The sequence below is a fragment of the Lampris incognitus genome, chromosome 5 (assembly GCF_029633865.1).
Source record: "Lampris incognitus isolate fLamInc1 chromosome 5, fLamInc1.hap2, whole genome shotgun sequence".
NCBI classification, from domain to species: domain Eukaryota; kingdom Metazoa; phylum Chordata; class Actinopteri; order Lampriformes; family Lampridae; genus Lampris; species Lampris incognitus.
In genome coordinates, this window is record NC_079215.1 from 57,958,187 (window position 1) to 57,978,497 (window position 20,311).

A 20,311-nucleotide genomic window follows, 5' to 3' on the forward strand; every position below is an offset into this window, starting at 1 on the left:
AGGGCCGTGGTCCCTGGGCCCCATCGGATACAGTAGACCAGGTTTCCCCAGCCGATCAAAAGCCAGCTGTCCAGTCAGTAACCTTCGAAACACCTCCCCCGCACACCACACGACGACACAAACACAGATGCAGACAAAAACACTGCACAGTGGACGCTAGGCGCGGCCTCTCGGGCAGGGCCGTGAGCTAGCAGTTAGCTTAGCCTGCTGTGCTTCCGCCTACTGTCAGACCGCCCGCGGTGTCTCCTCCTCGTGCCCACAGGACGCAGCGGACCAAGCTCTCTCAGCCGATCCAGCGCTAGCTCTCCCAGCCAGGCGAAATTGACGATCAAAATAAAAACCCATGTACCCCGTGCTAGATTTATGTGCATAAAGGTGTTGTAATTAAAATAAACACGTTAACAGAAACACCAAGGTGTTCATTGGAACTAACGCAGCCGAGGAGTCCACCCTTTGCTGGACAGTGTAACGAGCTGTGGCTATGTGTTAGCTGCGTTAGCTAAGTACTAGCTAGGCGGCACCAGGATAGCTTAGCATAGTCATTCAGACAAAGTCAATAGTAGGATTTCGCACTTGTCACTTTAATTGCCTACACTTGCCAGCATACAATGCCTGGTTACGACGGCACTATGATCTTTCAACATACATGGAGATTGATACACAGTTGTACATGAACCGAGCTGTTACTAAGGAGAGACAAGTTACTTAACCAATATCACATGAGAGGGAGTGCTGTTATACGGAATATCAGCGCGACCTCGAGTGTGATATTGCTTTTATACAACAGTAATCGCCATTTATTAGTTAACAGTAATAAGTGACAATAGATTATGATTTATTTGTTTATTTAATAATTTATTTGGCTCCGTCAACAAATTGTCCCACAACTGTGCTCTTGAACTTGGACCGTTGCCAGGCAACCTGAACACAAACATTTTCCTGTACAGCCTGCTATTTTGTATAGGTCTACACACGTTACCGCTGGCTAGCTACTTTGTATTATGTGCATTAATCTGGACGTTTCCATTTATTGTGCAACCAGTGAAATAAGAGTCTGTTGACATTGACAGTTGCTTGGGTGGCATGTGTGATTCCGATGAGCAATCACACAGTATTTTGCTCCATCGTTTCCTGCTCTCGGTGGATGGTCTCCAGTAACTTTTAAGCGAGCTTTCAGACCTGCAACATTGGGACTGTGCGGCGGAGCGATACATATACTTAAACGCCCCAGCGGTGTTACACTGAATATCAGCGCTCATTGAATGCCTCTTGTCCAATCAAATGACTTCGTTGGAATTAACTGTTGTATAATGTTGTACCATAGACAGGTAGACTGGGAGTGACGCTGGCTCCAGTGATGAGCCACAGGGTATACATGAAGCGCCACCCAGTGACCAAAGATGGTACTACAACCAAAATACTGTCCCAAAACACAGTAGGTATATTTCTGACTGTTACAACAGGGAGACTGGAAGAAAAGGAAACGTTCTGGGCCTTTACATGCTGTTTGGTACTATTAGCCTTGCTAGGTAGGGCAAATGTATAGTTCCTCCAGACAGGTCTTCTGATTTATGTCCTCCCTCGCAGGTGCAGACTCCGTCACAGTCAAATAAATTTTATTTTCAGCTCGACTTTTTTTGAATGTTCCAAAAAAAAAAAAAAAAAAACAAATAAACACAAATTTGCTTTACTTTGATTTAATTTCTGTTTTGATTTGAACATGATCTGACTCCTATGTTGACGTCTTAACTATCAAGAGTAAATAGTTTCTGAGGGATTTTTCTGCTTTTATTTTTTTGGGGGGGGGGTTCCATTCTAAGGACAGTTTGGGGACATGGATTTTTAAAGTTTACTATTAAGTCTGAATTTGTTCCGAAAGGAAAAAAAATGAACACAAGTGTTTGAAGCCCAGCAGTGGGAGAGAACACATCTGTGTTGAATTCATATTCCACCCACCGCCGGTTGTTCAACCACACAAGGCCATAACTGTTTTTAAACGCTATGCACGCACACACATGTATGGGGTGCCCTTTAGGAAAAAATAACAATTTAGTGTGTGTATATGTATATATTGGTTTGATTGTCTCTTATTGGTTTCATTCACTCCTGTATTGATCTGATATGTTTCTGTATTTGGTGTGCCATTACTGTCAGGCATGATGAAGGCAGCTTCATTTCACTGATAGTTTTATTTCAATGTACTATATATGTACGCGGGGGGGGGGGGTACGGTGGCACAGTGGTTAGCACGGTCGCCTCACAGCAAGAAGGTCCTGGGTTCGAGCCCCGGGGTAGTCCAACCTTGGGGGGTCGTCCTCTGTGTGGAGTTTGCATGTTCTCCCTGTGTCTGTGTGGGTTTCCTCCGGGGGCTCTGGTTTCCTCCCAAAGTCCAAAAACATGTAGGCCAGGTGAATCGGCCGTACTAAATTGTCCCTAGGTGTGTGTGTGTGTGTGTGTGTGTGTGTGTGATGGCCTGGTGGCCTGTCCATGGTGTCTCCCCACCTGCCGCCAAACAACTGCTGGGATAGGCACCAGCATCCTGAGAGCAGGATAAGTGGTTTGGATAATGAATGGATTGATATGTACACAAATATAAACAATGTCTAATATTAAATATATTATTTTTCACATTACTTAATTTGAATCGGTTCATCTGGACACAACGTTAATTGAGAGAAACGTTTCATCACTCATCTGAGTGACGTCTTTGACTGAAGAGGTCACTCAGATGAATTCAGCCCAGGACAGCAAAGAGGGCTTTTGTCTGCCAGTAGCAGCAGCAGTCACATGGTGCCAGGCTGTGGGTGACAGCAAGAATGACAAACCTGCACTATCTGCCCCCTTACATGATTGGTGTGTGTGTGTGTGTGTGTGTATGTGTGTGTGTGTGTGTGTGTGTGTGTGTGTGTGTGTGTGTCTATGTGAGTGTGGGTGTTGGTGCATGGTAATGATATGCATGCATGAGAGATAAACAGCTTGTGTGTGTGCAGGTGATTGTTTACAGTGCGTAACAGAGAGAAAGGTAGAAAAGTGGCAATATGCATGTGTGTAAACATGCGTGCATGAGCAAGAGAAAGAGAAAGAGAGAGAGAGAGAGAGAGAGAGAGAGAGAGAGAGAGAGAGAGAGAGAGAGAGAGAGAGAGAGAGAGAGAGAGAGAATGATTGTAAGAGAGACAGGAGACAGTACGTGGGACTGAGCAAGTGCAGGAATGTGACAATGTGTGTAGGTGTGACTACTGTAGTATGTAGTCCCAGTATGTAGTCCCAGTATGTGATACAGACAGACAGAGAAGGGAAGTTGCATGCATGTGTGTTCCTGAGCATGTGAAAGAGCACTCATTCGGCGCAAACTCACGTTTGCAGTGGCCTCACTCAGTACTGATTACGCAGTGTCTTTGTCCACGTCTACATCTGTGTCTAAGTTTGTGTCATCGTGTGAAGTTTTTATTTTGATGTTGATTTCACTTGGCCGGGACAGCTGGCGCTGGATCGGCTGGGGGAGCCTGGTTTGCTGTGTCCTGTGGGCCCAGGGACCACGGCCCTGCCCAGAGCTGCACCCAAGAAGATGAAACACAGAGGGTGGTCTGTCGGGACATGGAAGTGGGGCAGGCTAAGCTAACTGTTAGCCCACGACCCTGCCCAAGAGGAAACACAGAGGTGGTCTGGCGGGGGCGCGGGGGCCTCGCCTAGCGTCGACTGTGCAGTGTTTTTCTTTGCATCTGTGTTTGTGTTGTCGTGTGTAGTGCAGGGAGGTGTGTCGAAGGTGTCTGGCCGGAGAGCTGGCGTTGAATCGGCTGAGGGAGCCCGGTCTGCTGCGTCCAATGAGCCCAAGGACTACAGCCCTGACTGAAGCTGCACCCAAAGAGGAAACACCGAGGCGGTCTGACAGGACGTGGAAGCGGGGCAGGCTAAGCTAACTGCAAGCCCATGCAGACCGGCAGTTCTGACAGTCATCCTGGCTGGCGTTCGTTCTCTGGACAGTGGAGTTTTTGGACTGTATTGCACTGGGTTGACTGTGTTGTTGGCTGTTTGTATTTCTATTTGTTTTTTTTTTTTTGCTTTATTCTCTCTGTTTTTGTATGTTATTGGTGGTGTTTTGGGGGATTTTGGATATGTGTTTTTGTCCTTAGTGTTGCAATGCTGAAGGCTGGGGGAAACGGAATTTTGTTTCTTTTGTGTATGTAGTACATAAGATGAAATGACAAATAAACTGTCCCTGATTCCTGATTCATTCATTCATTCAAATCCTCGGAAAACACTTTGAGGGAGAACCCAGAGACAACTAAAATCATTAAATAAAAACAGGAGGTATGGGCAATAAAGGAAGAATGTATGGCTATATCAATTAAATAAAACAAGGTCAAATTAATAGTGTTAAATGTCAAAGGTTCAGTAATTGATGAGACAAATAAAAACTAAAAACAATTAAAACATTAAAAGCAACAAAAAATACAGTCATGGGCATCCGGGTAATGTAGCTGTCTATTCCATTGCCTACCAACACAGGGATCGCTGATTCGAATCCCCGTGTTGCCTCCGGCTTGGTCGGGCGTCCCTACAAACACAATTGGCCGTGTCTGCGGGTGGGAAGCCGGATGTGGGTATGTGTCCTGGACGCTGCACTAGTACCTCCTCTGGTCGGCCGGGGCGCCTAATGGGGGGGGGGGTCTCCTGGGGAGAATAACGTGATCCTCCCACGTGCTACCTCCCCCTGGTGAAACTCCTCACTGTCAGGTGAAAAGAAGCAGCTGGCAACTCCACATGTATTGGAGGAGACATGTGGTAGTCTGCAGCCCTCCCCGGATCAGCAGAGGGGGTGCAGCAGCAACCGGGACGGCTCGGGGTAATTGGCCGGACACGATTGGGGAGAAAAAGGGGGGGGGGGTAAAAAAAATACAGATATTAAAATTAGCAATTAAACCTGGGAACTGCCTCAGTGGAAATAAAGGGATAATCTTGGAAGTTTTTTGAAGCATATTCCAAGTATGTGGGGCACATGCATATTCTCCTAACTCTGTATGAATTTTTGACACCTGCAGGGTGAGCCATGTCTGTGAGCGGGTACAATGGTGACTGTCAAAAAAATAAAAATAAAAAAAATAATTCAACCTGGGGTTCGGGACCCCTAAGGTGGTCAACAATATAATTTCCGGAGGTCACCAGATGGTTTTGGAGAAAACAACCACAAAACTGTGTAGACCCATGGCGCGCCTGATGTAAAACGCAGGTGTACTGTCTCTTTAATTGCTGTGCCGTCACAGTATAAAGGGAGACTGTCCTCCACCAAAAAACGACCCCATAGGTCGTTTGTACAAGCAGCTTATTATGACCTATAGTTACTTTTAAGCTACTTCCTCGCGGTCCTCCGTAATTATAATGCATTATATGCTAGCCCATGCAGACTGGCAGTTCCGACAGTCATCCTGGCTGGCATTCGTTCCCTTGGAGAGTGATTTTTTTTTTTTAGTTTGGATATATGTGTTAGTTTAGATATATGTGTTAGTATGCGTGTTCTTGAAATTCCTGTAGTTTTTGTCTTCTTGTTGCACTGCTCTGGGCTGGGGTAAATGATATTTTCTTTCATGTGCGGAAGTACATGAAACAAAACGACAAATAAAGTGTTTCTGATTCCTGATCTATTTGTTTTGGTAATGGAAACGAAGAGGAGAATCACCATCAACTTTCTCTGCAGCATCTCTCTCTTGCTCTCTCTCTCTCTCTCTCTCTCTCTCTCTCTCTCTGTCTGTCTCTCTCGCTCTCTGTCTCTGTCGCTCTCACTCCCTGTCTGTCTGTTTGTCTCTGTCTCTCTCTCTCGCTCTCTGTCTGTCTGTCTCACTCTCTCGCTCTCTCTTTCTGTCTGTCTCTCTCTCTGCACTGCATGCGGGAAGGTTGGGTGCGTCAACGTGAGTGAGGGTGTTGAATGAGCTTGAGTGAGTTTTTTGGCTTAATTCACTGGGTATCTACTGCTTTCACTTTTTTCTTCTCTACAAGGTAAGGTGAGAGAAGTTTAATTTTACTTTGTTGCTGGTTGTTGGAAAGTGACTGGAGTAGCTGGTCGGAGTTTGGCGGTGTGCAATATGGCACCCCTCCCTGGTGAGGGCTCGCCTCCCCTGTCTATCAGACACGGGGTTAGAGTCGTGGTTGACTCGTGGTACACTGTCGAACAGGTTCTCCTGGCTACAAGAGAACAGGTCGGCTATGGGAACATCACCGACGGCTCTCGGATGAATAAAGCTGTGGTGGCTTTTCTCCGAGAGGAGCGTTTAGTCCACGTGTTGGTTGAGAGAGGCCTGGTGCTGGACGATCTGTTTGTAGCGGTCTCTCCATTGTTTGTGCCATCGACACGCGTTACCATGTCAGGCGTACCTCCATTTATCCCGAACGAGCTCACTGAAAGAGAACTGAGCCGTTTCGGAAAGTTTGCTGGCGGGTTCAGAACAGTTCGTCTGGGTTGTGATGATGCTAGACTGCAGCATTTTAACTCCCTGCGGAGAGAGGCGTTCATGTATTTAAATGATCCCTCAGAACATCTACAAGTGTCATTTAAAGTCAAATATGAACACGATTTCTACACTCTGTATGCAAGTTCTGGCAGCATGAAATGTTTCGAGTGCGGCGATGTTGGCCACAAACGTTCATCCTGCCCGCACAGGGAGCCCACAGCGGGCAGCAGTTCAGGTGAGCCACAGCCTGAGGGCACCGCTGAGGGCAATAGCCTGCAAACAGCGCAGCAGGCGGCGGGAGATACCGCAACTGGTGATCCATAACCTGGCATGGAGGGAAATGTAACAACTCAGCAGGACAGTAATAATGTAGACGACGGTAATCTGAGTGGTACTGAAGCACAGGATGTAGATGTATGCAGAGACGGAGGACAGACAGAACCAGTGAGAGACAGTCACCCAGCTGAGGCTGAGTCAGGGCTCTGCAAAAGGTGAGTCACAATGTGAAAACGTTGGAAATAAAGATGAGGAAATGTTAGAGGATGATAGCCTATCTCAGTTTACTGATATTGTGTCACAAGGTGATCAGCAGTCATATTCATTAAAGGAGATTAATGATTTCCTTGATGAAACTTATGGCAGACAGTCTGTGGAAGTAGCAGATTTCTTCTCAGATGTGGACAGGTTTGTTAACTCTGTTATGAAGATTAGAAAAACTGCTGGATATGAAGAGCTCAGTAAACAGAAGCGGTTTCATCTAAAGAAGATTCTGACAAAACTTAGGAAAGAAAGGTGAGGAAAGGTTCCTCTAAATGTTCAAAATTGAAATGATACACAAAAGGTGTTTTTTTTCCCTCTCTTGGAAAGATTTCACTGTCTCATCCTTCACTTTCTCTCTTCTTTTAATGGAAAGTTTGCGGGTGGGGAGTCTAAACATTAATGGAGGACGGGATAGAGTTAAGTGAGGTGTGGTAGCTGAGCTGAGTAGAGCTAAGAACATACGTAGATGTGCTCTTCCTACAGGAAACACACGCTCTGTAGACAACGACATAGAGTGGGGAATGAGTTGGGCAGGCCAGTTTTTTTTTTGGCCATGGTACCAACTTTAGTGCAGGTGTAACTGTTCTTTTCTCGCAGCACCTCCTTTTAACAAATGTTTTGTCATGTGAAGTGGAGCAGGGCAGAATCCAAGTAGTTCAGGCAACAATCCGAGACATACCTTTTGTGTTTACCAAAGTGTATGCTTATAATACAGGCACTGATCGCTTGATATTGTTTAGCAAACTGAGGGATAAACCTAAACACTTTAATAGTGGCTCAATCATAGTGGTGGGAGGAGACTGGAATTGTACTACCCACCCTACAGTTGACAGAAACTCAGAAGAGCCCCATCCACCATCAGCTTCTTTTCTGTCCACTGTGGTCGCAGAAAACGACGGATGTTTGGAGGACACTTAATCCAACAGTTAGGCAGTACACATGGGTAAAAGCTGCCGAGGGTAGTGTGAGGGTAGCCAGGTTGGATAGGATTTACCTTAACCAAACATACAGCAACAGGTTGATTAAGTCCACGATATCACCTGTGGGATTTTCAGATCACCATCTAGTAGCGGCAGATTTTCCTTACAAGTTCAATTTCGACACTGTTCCTACTGGCACTTTGATATGCGGCTAACGCATGATAAAGCCTTCTGTCAGTTCTTCCCTGACTTCTGGAGTCATTGGAGGCTGAGGAAGAAAGATTTTGAGAGCTTAGCTCGATGGTGGAAGGTAGGAAAAACACAAACTAGGATTTTATGTCAGCGATACAAACAACACACTCTCTGTATGGAGAAAATCTGTCTTGATGAATTAGACAGAAAAAATAAGATACAAGAAGACAAAGTAATTACTGGACATGATGGCAACAGCAGCGCCTGAGAAAGTAAGAGGATGGCTTTAGGTAGGTTCCTACATGAGAGCGCAAAGGGTGCTTTAATGAGAACCCGAATCACCACCATCAAAGACATAGATGCTCCAACTTCTTTTTCCTTTAAACTCGAAAGAAAAATTAGAAAGAACAATGTGATGATGCATCTCAAACTTCCCAGTGTGGCAACAACTGATCCATCAGAGATAAGAAAGTTGGCCATAGACGTTTACAGCAGCCTGTTCAGTGCGGAGACCAGTGACTCTGACTGTGTGAAGGAGATACTGCAGGCACTGCCTCAGCTGGGTGAAACACAGGTAACCTCGCTGGAGTCCTCCATCTCCTTTGACGAGATGTCTGTGGCGGTTCAGCAGCTCAGCTGTGGCAAAGCCTCCGGAGTTGATGGACTTCCGTCAGAGTTCTACAAGACGTTCTGAACTCTAATTGGACGAGACTTAGACAATGTATTTAAAGACTGTTTGGACTCTGGAACTCTACCTTTGAGTTGTAGAAGGGCTGTCCTGACACTGCTACCAAAAAAGGGAGATCTTAGCCAACTGAAAAAACTGGAGACCAGTTTCATTGTTATGTACTGATTATAAGATAATTGGAAAATGTCTTTCAAATAGACTCAAACAGTGTATGGATATGGTTATACATTACAGCCAGACATACTGTGTTCCTCACCGTACAATTAAGGATAATCTTTTTTTGATACGGGACATTATTGCCATATCTAAGCTGAGCTTATGCTACTGTTGGGCGAAGGAGAGGGGGGAAGCATGTCCAGAGGCAGCTAGAGAGGAGGAAGGGTAGGCATGTGGAGGTGAGAGTTGGAACTTTGAATGTTGGCACTATGACTGGTAAAGGAAGAGAGCTGGCTGACATGATGGAAAGAAGAAAGGTAGACATACTGTGTGTGCAAGAGACCAGGTGGAAGGGGAGTAAGGCCAGGAGTATCGGAGGTGGGTTCAAACTCTTCTACCATGGTGTGAATGGGAGGAGTAATGGGGTAGGGGTAATTCTGAAGGAAGAGTATGTCAAGAGCGTGCTGAAGGTGAAGAGAGTGTCAGACAGAGTGATGAGTATGAAGCTGGAAATTGAAGGTTTATCGCTGAATGTTATCAGCGCATATGCCCCGCAAGTTGGGTGTGAGATGGATGAAAAAGAAGAATTCTGGAGTGAGTTGGACGACATGGTGGAGAGGGTACCCAAGGAGGAGAGAGTGGTGATTGGAGCGGACTTCAATGGACATGTTAGTGAAGGGAACAGAGGTCATGAGGAGGTGATGGGAAGGTATGGTGTCAAGGAGAGAAATGTGGAAGGACAGATGGTGGTCGATTTTGCGAAAAGGATGGAAATGGCTGTGGTGAATACATATTTCAAGAAGAGGGAGGAACACAGGGTGACATACAAGAGTGGAGGAAAGTGCACACAGGTGGACTATATCTTATGTAGAAGGCGCCATCTAAAAGGGATTGGAGACTGCAAGGTGGTGACATGGGAGAACATAGCTAGGCAGCATCGGATGGTGGTCTGTAGGATGACTTTGGAGACCAAGAAGAGGAAGCAAGTGAAGACACAGTTGAAGATCAAATGGTGGAAGTTGAAGAAGGAAGACTGTTGTGTGGAGTTCAGGCAGGAGTTAAAACAGGCACTGGGTGGTAGTGAAGAGTTGCCAGATGTCTGGACAACCACTGCAGAAATAGTGAGGGAGACAACTAGGAAGGTACTTGGTGTGTCATCAGGACAGAGGAAGGAAGACAAGGAGACTTGGTGGTGGAATGAGGAAGTACAGCAAATTATACAGAGAAAAAGGTTGGCAAAGAAGAAGTGGGATAGTAAGAGAGATGAAGAAAGTAGACAGGAGTACAAGGAGATGCAGCGTAAAGCAAAGAGAGAGGTGGCAAAGGCAAAGGAAAAGGCGTATGGTGAGTTGTATGACAGATTAGACGCTAAGGAAGGAGAAAAGGACTTGTACCAATTGGCTAGACAGAGGGACCAAACTGCAAAGGATGTGCAGCAAGTTAGGGCGATCAAGGATAGAGATGGAAATGTGCTGACAAGCGAGGAGAGTGTGCTAAGAAGGTGGAAGGAGTACTTTGAGGGGCTGATGAATGAAGAAAATGAGAGAGAGAGAAGGTTGGATGATGTGGGGATAGTGAATCAGGAAGTTCAGCGGATTAGCAAGGAGGAAGTGAGGGCAGCTATGAAGAGGATGAAGAGTGGAAAGGCAGTTGGTCCTGATGACATACCTGTGGAGGCATGGAGATGTTTAGGAGAGATGGCAGTGGAGTTTTTAACTAGATTGTTTAACACAATCCTGGAAAGTGAGAGGATGCCTGAGGAGTGGAGAAGAAGCATACTGGTACCGATTTTCAAGAACAAGGGCGATGTGCAGAACTGTAACAACTACAGAGGTATAAAGTTGATCAGCCACAGCATGAAGATTTGGGAAAGAGTAATAGAAGCTAGGTTAAGAGGAGAGGTGAAGATCAGCGAGCAGCAGTATGGTTTCATGCCACGAAAGAGCACCACAGATGCGATGTTTGCTTTGAGAATGTTGATTGAGAAGTATAGAGAAGGCCAGAAAGAGTTGCATTGTGTCTTTGTAGATTTAGAGAAAGCTTATGACAGAGTGCCGAGAGAGGAGGTGTGGTATTGTATGAGGAAGTCAGGAGTTGCAGAGAAGTATGTAGGAGTGGTGCAGGATACGTATGAGGGAAGTGTGACAATGGTGAGGTGTGCGGTTGGAATGACAGATGGATTCAAGGTGGAGGTCGGATTACATCAAGGACCGGCTCTGAGCCCTTTCTTGTTTGCAATGGTGATGGACAGGTTGACGGACAAGATCAGGCAGGAGTCTCCGTGGACGATGATGTTCGCGGATGACATTGTGATCTGTAGCGATCACAATGTCATCCGGTGGAGGTATGCACTGGAGAGAAGAGGAATGAAAGTCAGTAGGAGCAAGACGGAATACCTATGCGTGAATGAGAGAGAGGACAGTGGAATGGTCAGGATGCAAGGAGTGGAGGTGACAAAGGCATTTGAGTTTAAATACTTGGGGTCAACTGTCCAAAGTAACGGGGAGCGCAGCAGAGAGGTGAAGAAGAGAGTGCAGGCAGGATGGAGTGGGTGGAGAAGTGTGTCAGGAGTGATCTGCGACAGAAGGGTATCAGCAAGAGTTAAAGGGAAAGTTTACAAGATGGTTGTGAGACCAGCTATGTTATATGGTTTGGAGACAGTGGCACTGACGAAAAGACAGGAGGTGGAGCTGGAGGTGGCAGAGTTGAAGATGCTAAGATTTTCACTGGGAGTAACGAAGAAGGACAGGATTAGGAACGATTATATTAGAGGGACTGCTCAGGTTGGACGGTTTGGAGACAAAACAAGAGAGGCAAGATTGAGATGGTTTGGACATGTGTGGAGGAGAGATGCTGAGTATATTGGGAGAAGGATGCTGAATATGGAGCTGCCAGGGAAGAGGAGAAGAGGAAGGCCAAAGAGGAGGTTTATGGATGTGGTGAGGGAAGACATGCAGGTGGCTGGTGTGACAGAGGAAGACGCAGAAGACAGGAAGAAATGGAAATGGATGATCCGCTGTGGCGACCCCTAACGGGAGCAGCCGAAAGTAGTAGTAGATTGCCATATCTAAGTTCCAGGAGCTGGATGTTGGCCTGATTTCCTTAGATCAAGGGAAGGCTTTTGACAGGCTTGATCATTGCTATCTGTTTAAAACACTTGAAGGTTTTGGTTTTGGGGATACATTTATTAATTGGATCCAGTTGTTGTATTCCGGAGCCAGTGTTCTGTTGAAGGTAGGAGGTGGACCCAGCCAAACTGTCTCTGTTAAGAGAGGTATAATACCGGGTTGTCCCTTATCTGGAATGCTGTACTCCCTGGCCATTGAACCACTTTTATTTCAGCTCAGGCAGGGGCTCCCAGGACTAACCTTTTCAGGGAACATCACCAATGCAGTTAGCTTATCAGCATATGCTGACGATGTCACAGTTTTCATACCAACTCAAAACGATCTACAATTTCTCAAGCAGAAATTGGCCTTATACGAACAAGCTTCCTCTGCAAAAGTCAATTGGTCAAAATCTGAGGGTCTCTTGCTGGGGGAGTGGAAGCCAACATTACCAGCGGGGCTGCAGTGGAATACAGAAGGGATAAAATGCCTAGGTGTGTTTCTGGGCAGTGACCACTTTCTTAGCAAAAACTGGGAGGGTTTAATTGAAAAGGTCAGTGCCCGATTGTCTAGCTGGACTTGGATGCAGCCTCAGTTGTCCTATAAGGGGAAAGTCTTGATTGTTAACAACTTGATTGCCTCAATGTTCTGGCACTGGTTTACGGTTGTAGAACCTCCGGACATGCTCATACGGGAAGTACAGAAGACGCTGGTGAACTTCTTCTGGGGAGGCTTTCACTGGACCAAGTCTGCTGTACTGTTCCTACCAGTGCTGGAAGGACGCCAGGGCCTGACTGACCTCCGCCGTCGTATCATGGCTTTTCGCCTTCAAACTGTGCAGCACTTTTTATACCATGACCAGCGACTTTGGAGTGAAACAGCATCTGTGTTGCTTCGGAGGGTTATGAACCTGAACTATGACAAGCACTTGTTCCTTCTGGACCTGGCTGGCATGGAGTTCACGACGACACCCTTCTATCAATCTGTTCTCCATGCTTGGGGAACGGTCTTACGCACCAACAGAGACTACTCCCAGCTCTATGGCAGTGTAGGGGAGGAACCACAGTTCCATAACCCACACTGATATGCTGCAGGATGCTCAGCTCCGTAAGTGTACAGAGATCCCTCATAGCTGGACTTACAAAGTTAGTGTGTCTCAGATCAGGAGGACAGTGGAAGACGGCCGGCATTTTAAGCCGAGAGACTGGCTTTAAATCTATTCGTTTGATGTAGCGGTTGTTGGAGGAAGTGATCAGTGCACTTCCTGGCTTCTTCAGAGAGTCACTAGGAGCGGAGTGTGGAGAGGATCAGCCAGCTATGCGGCCTGTTTTTCCATCTTTGTCAATCCGTGCAGCAGTGGAGGAGCAGGAGGAAGTGAAGGGGGCATTCTATCTTTCAAAACACCAGAACTACATGACTTCTTAAGTACGTCACAGAAGGCCTTGTACGCAGTCACTGTAAAGGTTCTCAACAGAACATCACTAGCCGGCGTGCAGGAGTCGAGGTGGTTGAGTGTGTTGGCACCAGGCTCATCCCCCAGGGGCAGCTGGAGGGCCCTGTACAAACCCCCCATAGAGAAATGCACTGCGGATCTACAGTGGAGGGTGGCACATGGGGCTGTGGCTACAGACAGACATGTGGCACACATTGATCCTAGGGCAGGGAGCCACTGCTCTTTCTGTAACGATGAGGAAACTCTACAGCACTTATGGCTCAGACGTCCCAGGTTGAGCCCTCTTTTCTCTGTACTGCGGCAGTGGCTCAGAGGTTTAGGAGAGGTTCTCGAAGATAGCCTGTTTGTCTTTGGTCCGAGATACATGGCAGCAGAGTGCAGCTATGTCACCTTGGTTAATTTTTTGATAGGTCAGGCAAAAATGAGCATTTGGCTTAGTAGAAGGAACAGAATGAAAGGCAAAGGGTCCACAGATGCTACACTCATGTTCAGGGGTCTAGTGGCTGCTCGGCTGAAAATTGAGCTCATGTTTTTCAAACTTAGTTCAAACTTGGAAGGATTTATTTCTATTTGGGGACATGGGGATGTGCTGTGCACTGTAGAAAACCAAGTGCTTCTTCCGAATTTCTGAAAAAAATAAAAAAATAGGGGAAGGTGTGTATCCTTTTGTTTTTACTGTGTATGACAATTGTTGTGTTTTTCACTATGTATATGAGTATTTGTGTTAATGTTGTTATCTTGATGTGAATGATGAATTGGAACATTAAATGCTTGGTTAAAGGTCAAAGGTCTCTCTCTCTCTCTCTCTCTCTCTCTTTCTCTCTCTCTCTCTCTCTCTGTCTCTCTCTCTCTTCCCCAGTCTCTTTCACTGTCTCGCTTTCCTTGCTTCCATCTCTCTAAAACTGTCACACCTAAGCAGACACCAAGAGGTGTTTGTTTAGGTGACACAGGGGTTTCGTACTCTTGTCATGTTAAAAATAAATAGAAAAATATTGTGGTACCACTTTGTTTCCACTGCAGCGTGGCACTTTTGGAGTTTTAGTTTTTAGTTTTAGAAGATGTGTTTCCTGTAGGGTTTTACTTATCATGCTGAAAAGTTGTTCATCTTTCAAGCATCAGAAAATGCATGGAAATCTTTCAAGATGCAGAAGATTTCTGCTCAAAAAATAAAGAAAAAAATCCCTTTTTAGTACTTTGTACTGCTGGTATTTTTAAGACTATAGTTAATCCACAAATATCCAAGCCATCAGCACTTTGACTGTTGTAAGTTGTAACTAATATGTACTTTCTGGCGAGAAAATTACATGGCACAAAGTATTTTATGTCTTAAGTATACATAGTAGCCAAATACAGAGCAATGAGGAAGAAAGGAGCAATCTCGAAGAAGAAACAAGAGGAAGTCTTCAGGATTGTCCTTTTAAATCATCCAAATTCCAAAGCTGTAAAACAGTATCTTCCCCAGCATTGTTTGACATTTTGAGATTTGGGAGATTTTCATCTCAGCTGGCCTGAGGCTGCCGATAGAACGATCACGGCAGCCGTGTTAAGCAGGGCTGCAGTGTGCCAGTGCCTCCTCCTCCTCCTCCTGCTGTGCTGGCCCAGCACCACTCTCCCCTTGCCTAAGTGATAGGCTATTGTTTGACAGACTACCTCCCGGTATCAGACTGGACAGGAGGGGTGAGCCACAGAGATGAGGTATGTTACCATTTCATCTCTATTATTAGACGATAATTAACTTGGAGAAAATGGCCCTTCCTGATTAGAGTGGTGTGGAAGTAGGGACATGAAAAGGGAGGCCGAGAAGGTACAAACAGAGACGGATGGATACTCTGCTTGCCATGTGAAAGGATGTTCATAAATAAAAACACTTCCTTGGCTTCTTTTATCAGAATACTAAAATTTGTTAAAATCCCATCCGTTTTTGTTTTTTTTTACTTTCCCAGGTTCAAATCTGATTAATTTCAGAAAGCCAGAGAGTAACTACAGACCAGCTATCAGTGGCGGCTGGCCAGTACAGGACGCTGGGGTGTCACCCCCTTCAAATATCAAGAGATGACAATCTACTTAAACATGTTAAATGTAATTTAGTTGAATAATGCAAATAATTAGGAAATAAAAGTGTTTTTCAGTATGTGAGCACCTGTCAGCAGCCATTAAATATTGGTTCCAAATGATATTTGGTTGATTGCTGTCTGAACACATATACTTCCTGGGTGAGGGGCGCCGGTCAAACGACACCTTATGTAAGCCCTCCAACTTTTTCGAGGTGACCTGCGGCTGCTGTCTAACTGGTTTCTTCAGATATTCCAGGGGGCGCAGTTCTGCGTGCCCCAGACACTCCCACTTTTATTGGCAGCAAATTGGTATTGCTTTAATGTGACTGGACAATTCTCGTGGCTGTCAATCATGTTCACACCCACCACCATGCCTCGTCTCGACCGTCAATCATCCACCGTCTACGAACCCTGATAAAATCTATAGGCTACATTGTCCTTCTTAACAACTCTGTGACTGTGTGGACATTAAAGCAGCTATCAGGTGTGCTGCGCCAAGGTAAACTGCGCCCCCACCCCCAAACATATTTAGCACCAGCTGCCACTGCCAGCTATTAACATAAATGGTCAAAAAGTGTCATCTTTGAGCCTAGCTGACTTCCTGCGTGGGTTCTACATCTACTGTGATAATCCTTCTGAGAGGGCAGGACACGGTACAGGGAGAGGGAGACATCAAACAAAACCAGCTATGCAACTTCATGTCTGTCTCCTGACAATCCAGTGGAACTGCAAACAGCTCAGCAACAACTGGAAATCAGCTCTGTAGTTCAGAAGAGCCTTACCTTCCTCTTGTTGTTGGGGCTGACATACAAATAACTCAGTATCGTCTTCACTCCGACTTTATCGTTCAGCTTCTGGTAAGTGGCTCCGTAGTCAGTTGACCTGAAATTTAATGAGAGGGTTCTGATGAATCCTTGATAAAATTCTAGTTGCAATTATACATTCCCAAGAGGATTCACAGTGACGGAGGAGAGAAAGCATCGAAGCAATTAAGTCTCTATTATGCTCATCTATCTATCTATCTATCTATCTATCTATCTATCTATCTATCTATCTATCTATCTATCTATCTATCTGTCTATCTATCTATCTATCTATCTATCTATCTATCTATCTATCTATCTATCTATCTATCTATCTATCAAACCTCACACAAGTCCAGGTCAACAAATTGTGTGAATTATGTGTGTGTGTAGAAAAATCAGAAACCACATACCTTGTGGGGCCATTTTATTGGGCCCCACGAAGAAAAGGGTCTATTTTAGGGCTAGGACTTGGTTTTAGGGTTAAGGTTGGAAATAGGGTTAGGTTAAGGGTTAAGGTTAGAATTAGGGTTAGGTTAAGGTTAGGGTAAGGGTTAGGGTTAGGCATGTAGTTTGTGTGGTTAAGGTTAGGGTTAAGGGTTAGGGAAGGGATGTCAATGAATGGGAGTCAATGAGAGGGCCACACAAGGATAGACAAATTATACAATGTATGTATGTGTGTATCCGTCCTTGTGTGTGTGTGTGTGTGTGAGAGAGAGAGAGAGAGAGAGAGAGAGAGAGAGAGAGAGAGAGCACACTGGAGAGCAAACACAACAGCATATACACACACACAAAGGAAAAAATAACATAGTTACTTATGGAATCACAACAGGTTTCTTGAGTAGGTATTGTGAATACAGAGAAGATAAAAAAAACTGTCAAATTAGAACTACTGAACAATACAAAAATATGGGAAAAAATATGAAAAATAACTTTGGTCTGTCCGCCTCGATAACTAAATCCATGGTCTTCTTTCAATACTCCTCTGATGGAAGATTTGATTTTTTTTTTTTGTATTTATTTAAGGAGGAAGGATGTACCCGGGGGGTTGTGACTGGTATCACATCGCACAGCCAAGCCTAGGACAGTCCATGGCTGCAATAACACAGTTATAGCCACAGAAGCAGCAATTAGCTCAAATTCACTGCTTTGTGTATAGATCATACAGACTGCTCTAAAATGTCAACATAAGCAGGAGGGTGGATGTCTCTGACTTAGATGTGCCCAAATACACCAGTATTCAGTGGAAACACTTCTTTTTTTCTTTTTTTCTACTGTTGTGTAGACCTTTAACTGTAGGAGTAGTGTTCCTTGTGTGACATGACTACATTTTCATAAACGTCTAACATGACTATGTTTTCACAAACCGTCTAACATGACTATGTTTTCATAAAGTGTATAACATGACTATGTTTTCATAAACTGTCTAACATGGCTATGTTTTCATAGTGTCTAACAACTGTTTTCATAAACATCTAACATGACTACGTTTTCATTAAGTGTCTAACATGACTATGTTTTCATAAACATCTAACATGACTATGTTTTCATAACTGCCTAACATGACTGTTTTCATAAAGCGTCTAACATGACTATGTTTTCATAAACTGTCTAACATGACTGTTTTCATAAACCGTCTAACATGACTGTTTTCATAAAGTGTCTAACATGACTATATTTTCATAAACATCTAACATGACTATGTTTTCATAAACCGTCTAACATGACTATGTTATCATAAACGTCTAACATGACTATGTTTTCATAAAGTGTCTAACATGACTGTTTTCATAAATGTCTAACATGACTATGTTTTAATAAAGCTTGTTTAAGAGTTAGGCCAGCTTCATAAACTGTCTAACATGACTATGTTTTCATAAACTGTCTAACATGACTGTTTTCATTAAGGGTCTAACATGACTATGTTTTCATTAACTGTCTAACATGACTATGTTTTCATAAAGCACCTAACATGACTATGTTTTCATAAACTGTATAACATGACTATGTTTTCATAAAGCTCGTTTAAGAGTTAGGCCAGCTTCATAAACTGTCTAACATGACTGTTTTCATAAAGTGTCTAACATGACTGTTTTCATAAACGTCTAACATGACTATGCTTTCATAAGCTGTCTAACATGACTATGTTTTCATAAAGTGTCTAACATGACTATGTTTTCATAAACTGTCTAACATGAATATGTTTTCATAAAGTGTCTAACCTGACTATGTTTTCATAAAGTGTCTAGCATGACTGTTTTCATAAACGTCTAACATGACTACTTTTTCATAGAGCGTCTAACATGACGATATTTTCATAAACGTCTAACATGGCTATGTTTTCATAAACGTCTAACATGACTATGTTTTCATAAACTGTATAACATGACTAAGTTTTCATAAAGTGTCTAGCATGACTGTTTTCATAAACGTCTAACATGACTATGCTTTCATAAAGCGTCTAAAATGACGATGTTTTCATAAACGTCTAACATGGCTATGTTTTCATAGTGTCTAACATGACCGTGTTTTCATAAACTGTATAACATGACTATGTTTTCATAAAGCTCATTTAAGAGTTAGGCCAGCTCTACACAGTTGAATCAAGACAAATACAGGACGAGTACTAAAATATTCAAGTGCTGGTCAAAGTGCTAATGTGAAATTTGTGTTCAGTTGAAATTTGGCATGTCAGACTGTCTCTAAACTTGGAAAAACGTATCTCAGCTGTCATGTCTAATGCTTTTTGGGAGGCATGAGGCTCAACTGGAAGGTTATTCTAATTTCAAGTTTAGCAAAAATAAGAATAAAAAACCGCGCAGAGAACACTAAGCTTCAAACTGCAGCAAATAACCCGAGACTGTTGTCACCTCATTGGAAACAGTCACTCACATGGATTGACGTTTCCTTTTTCAAACCCTGACTTCATGTGGCTGTTAAATCCAGCATTCAAAACTGGTTTGAAACAGATGCATTCCAAGGAATTTGTGATTACTTCACTCTATTTTTACTTGAATATGACAAAGCCCTCATGGAAATACAGAAATATCTGTGCTGCACTGCCAATACCTTTTAGTTTGCATCTGTTTTGAGACAGCATGGACTGATCTTCATGGTGGGGGGGGATACACTACCATAGGTGAACTCAGGGGGGATCGGTTTGGTATCATTTGCCAAAAGAGAACCCACTGAGCCGCTGGACCATGAGACAATGACATCATCGGGTCATTGATCTGTTTCTCGGAGGCCCCTGCCACACAGCAATGATTTAAACACCAATGACTTACTTTTAATGTTACAGCAACTCCAGATATGAGCCAATAAAATGGTGCATCCCCCAATCCCCCTTCCCCCCAGGGTTCAGGATGAAGGAAGTAAATGGAAAATGATAGTTTCTCAAGGACGCTAGGCTCCAGCTAGTGCTTTTTAAAAGGCTAGCACAACTGGAGATGTGTGGGTGTCAAACCTCAGTCTGAGAGCGTTGCTTTAGAATTCTACCTTTGCTGTAGGTGGGGCAGTACTTCAGTAATACGTTGGATTAAAGAATATGATGCTACTGTGGAGAGTGAATGAAAAATTATAAGAGGACCCGAAAATGAAAGCAGTTCTTTTAAGGTGATAGGGCTCCTGTGGATGTACTGGAGGCAAGTGGGCTATGCCAATGCCAGAGCCTTGCTATCCTTTAACTTAATCACTCACCTATTCACACATCATCATATTATGGGGCGGCATGGCTCAGGAGATAGAGCAGGTCGTCCAGTAAACGGAAGGTTCCTGGTTTGATCCCCGGCTTCTCCAGAGAGTGTGTTGAAGTGTCCTTAAGCAAGACACTGAATCCCTTACAGCTCCTGATAAGCAGGTTGGCACCTTGCATGGCAGTCTCCACCATCAGTTTGTGAATGTGTGTGTGAATGGGTGAATGTGAGGCACACACTGTAAAGCATGTTGAATGGAA

General features: G+C 44.3%; 1 protein-coding gene across 1 annotated transcript in view; it reads right to left on the reverse strand.

The window, feature by feature from the left end:
* The window catches only part of LOC130113060 (VPS10 domain-containing receptor SorCS1), a 316,719-nt gene that overhangs the window by 133,560 nt on the left and 162,848 nt on the right, over window positions 1-20,311 (reverse strand). Inside the window, exon 3 of the mRNA XM_056280571.1 lies at window positions 16,336-16,435. Coding sequence (XP_056136546.1) covers window positions 16,336-16,435 — 100 coding nt within the window. The remainder of the gene's footprint in view (window positions 1-16,335; window positions 16,436-20,311) is intronic.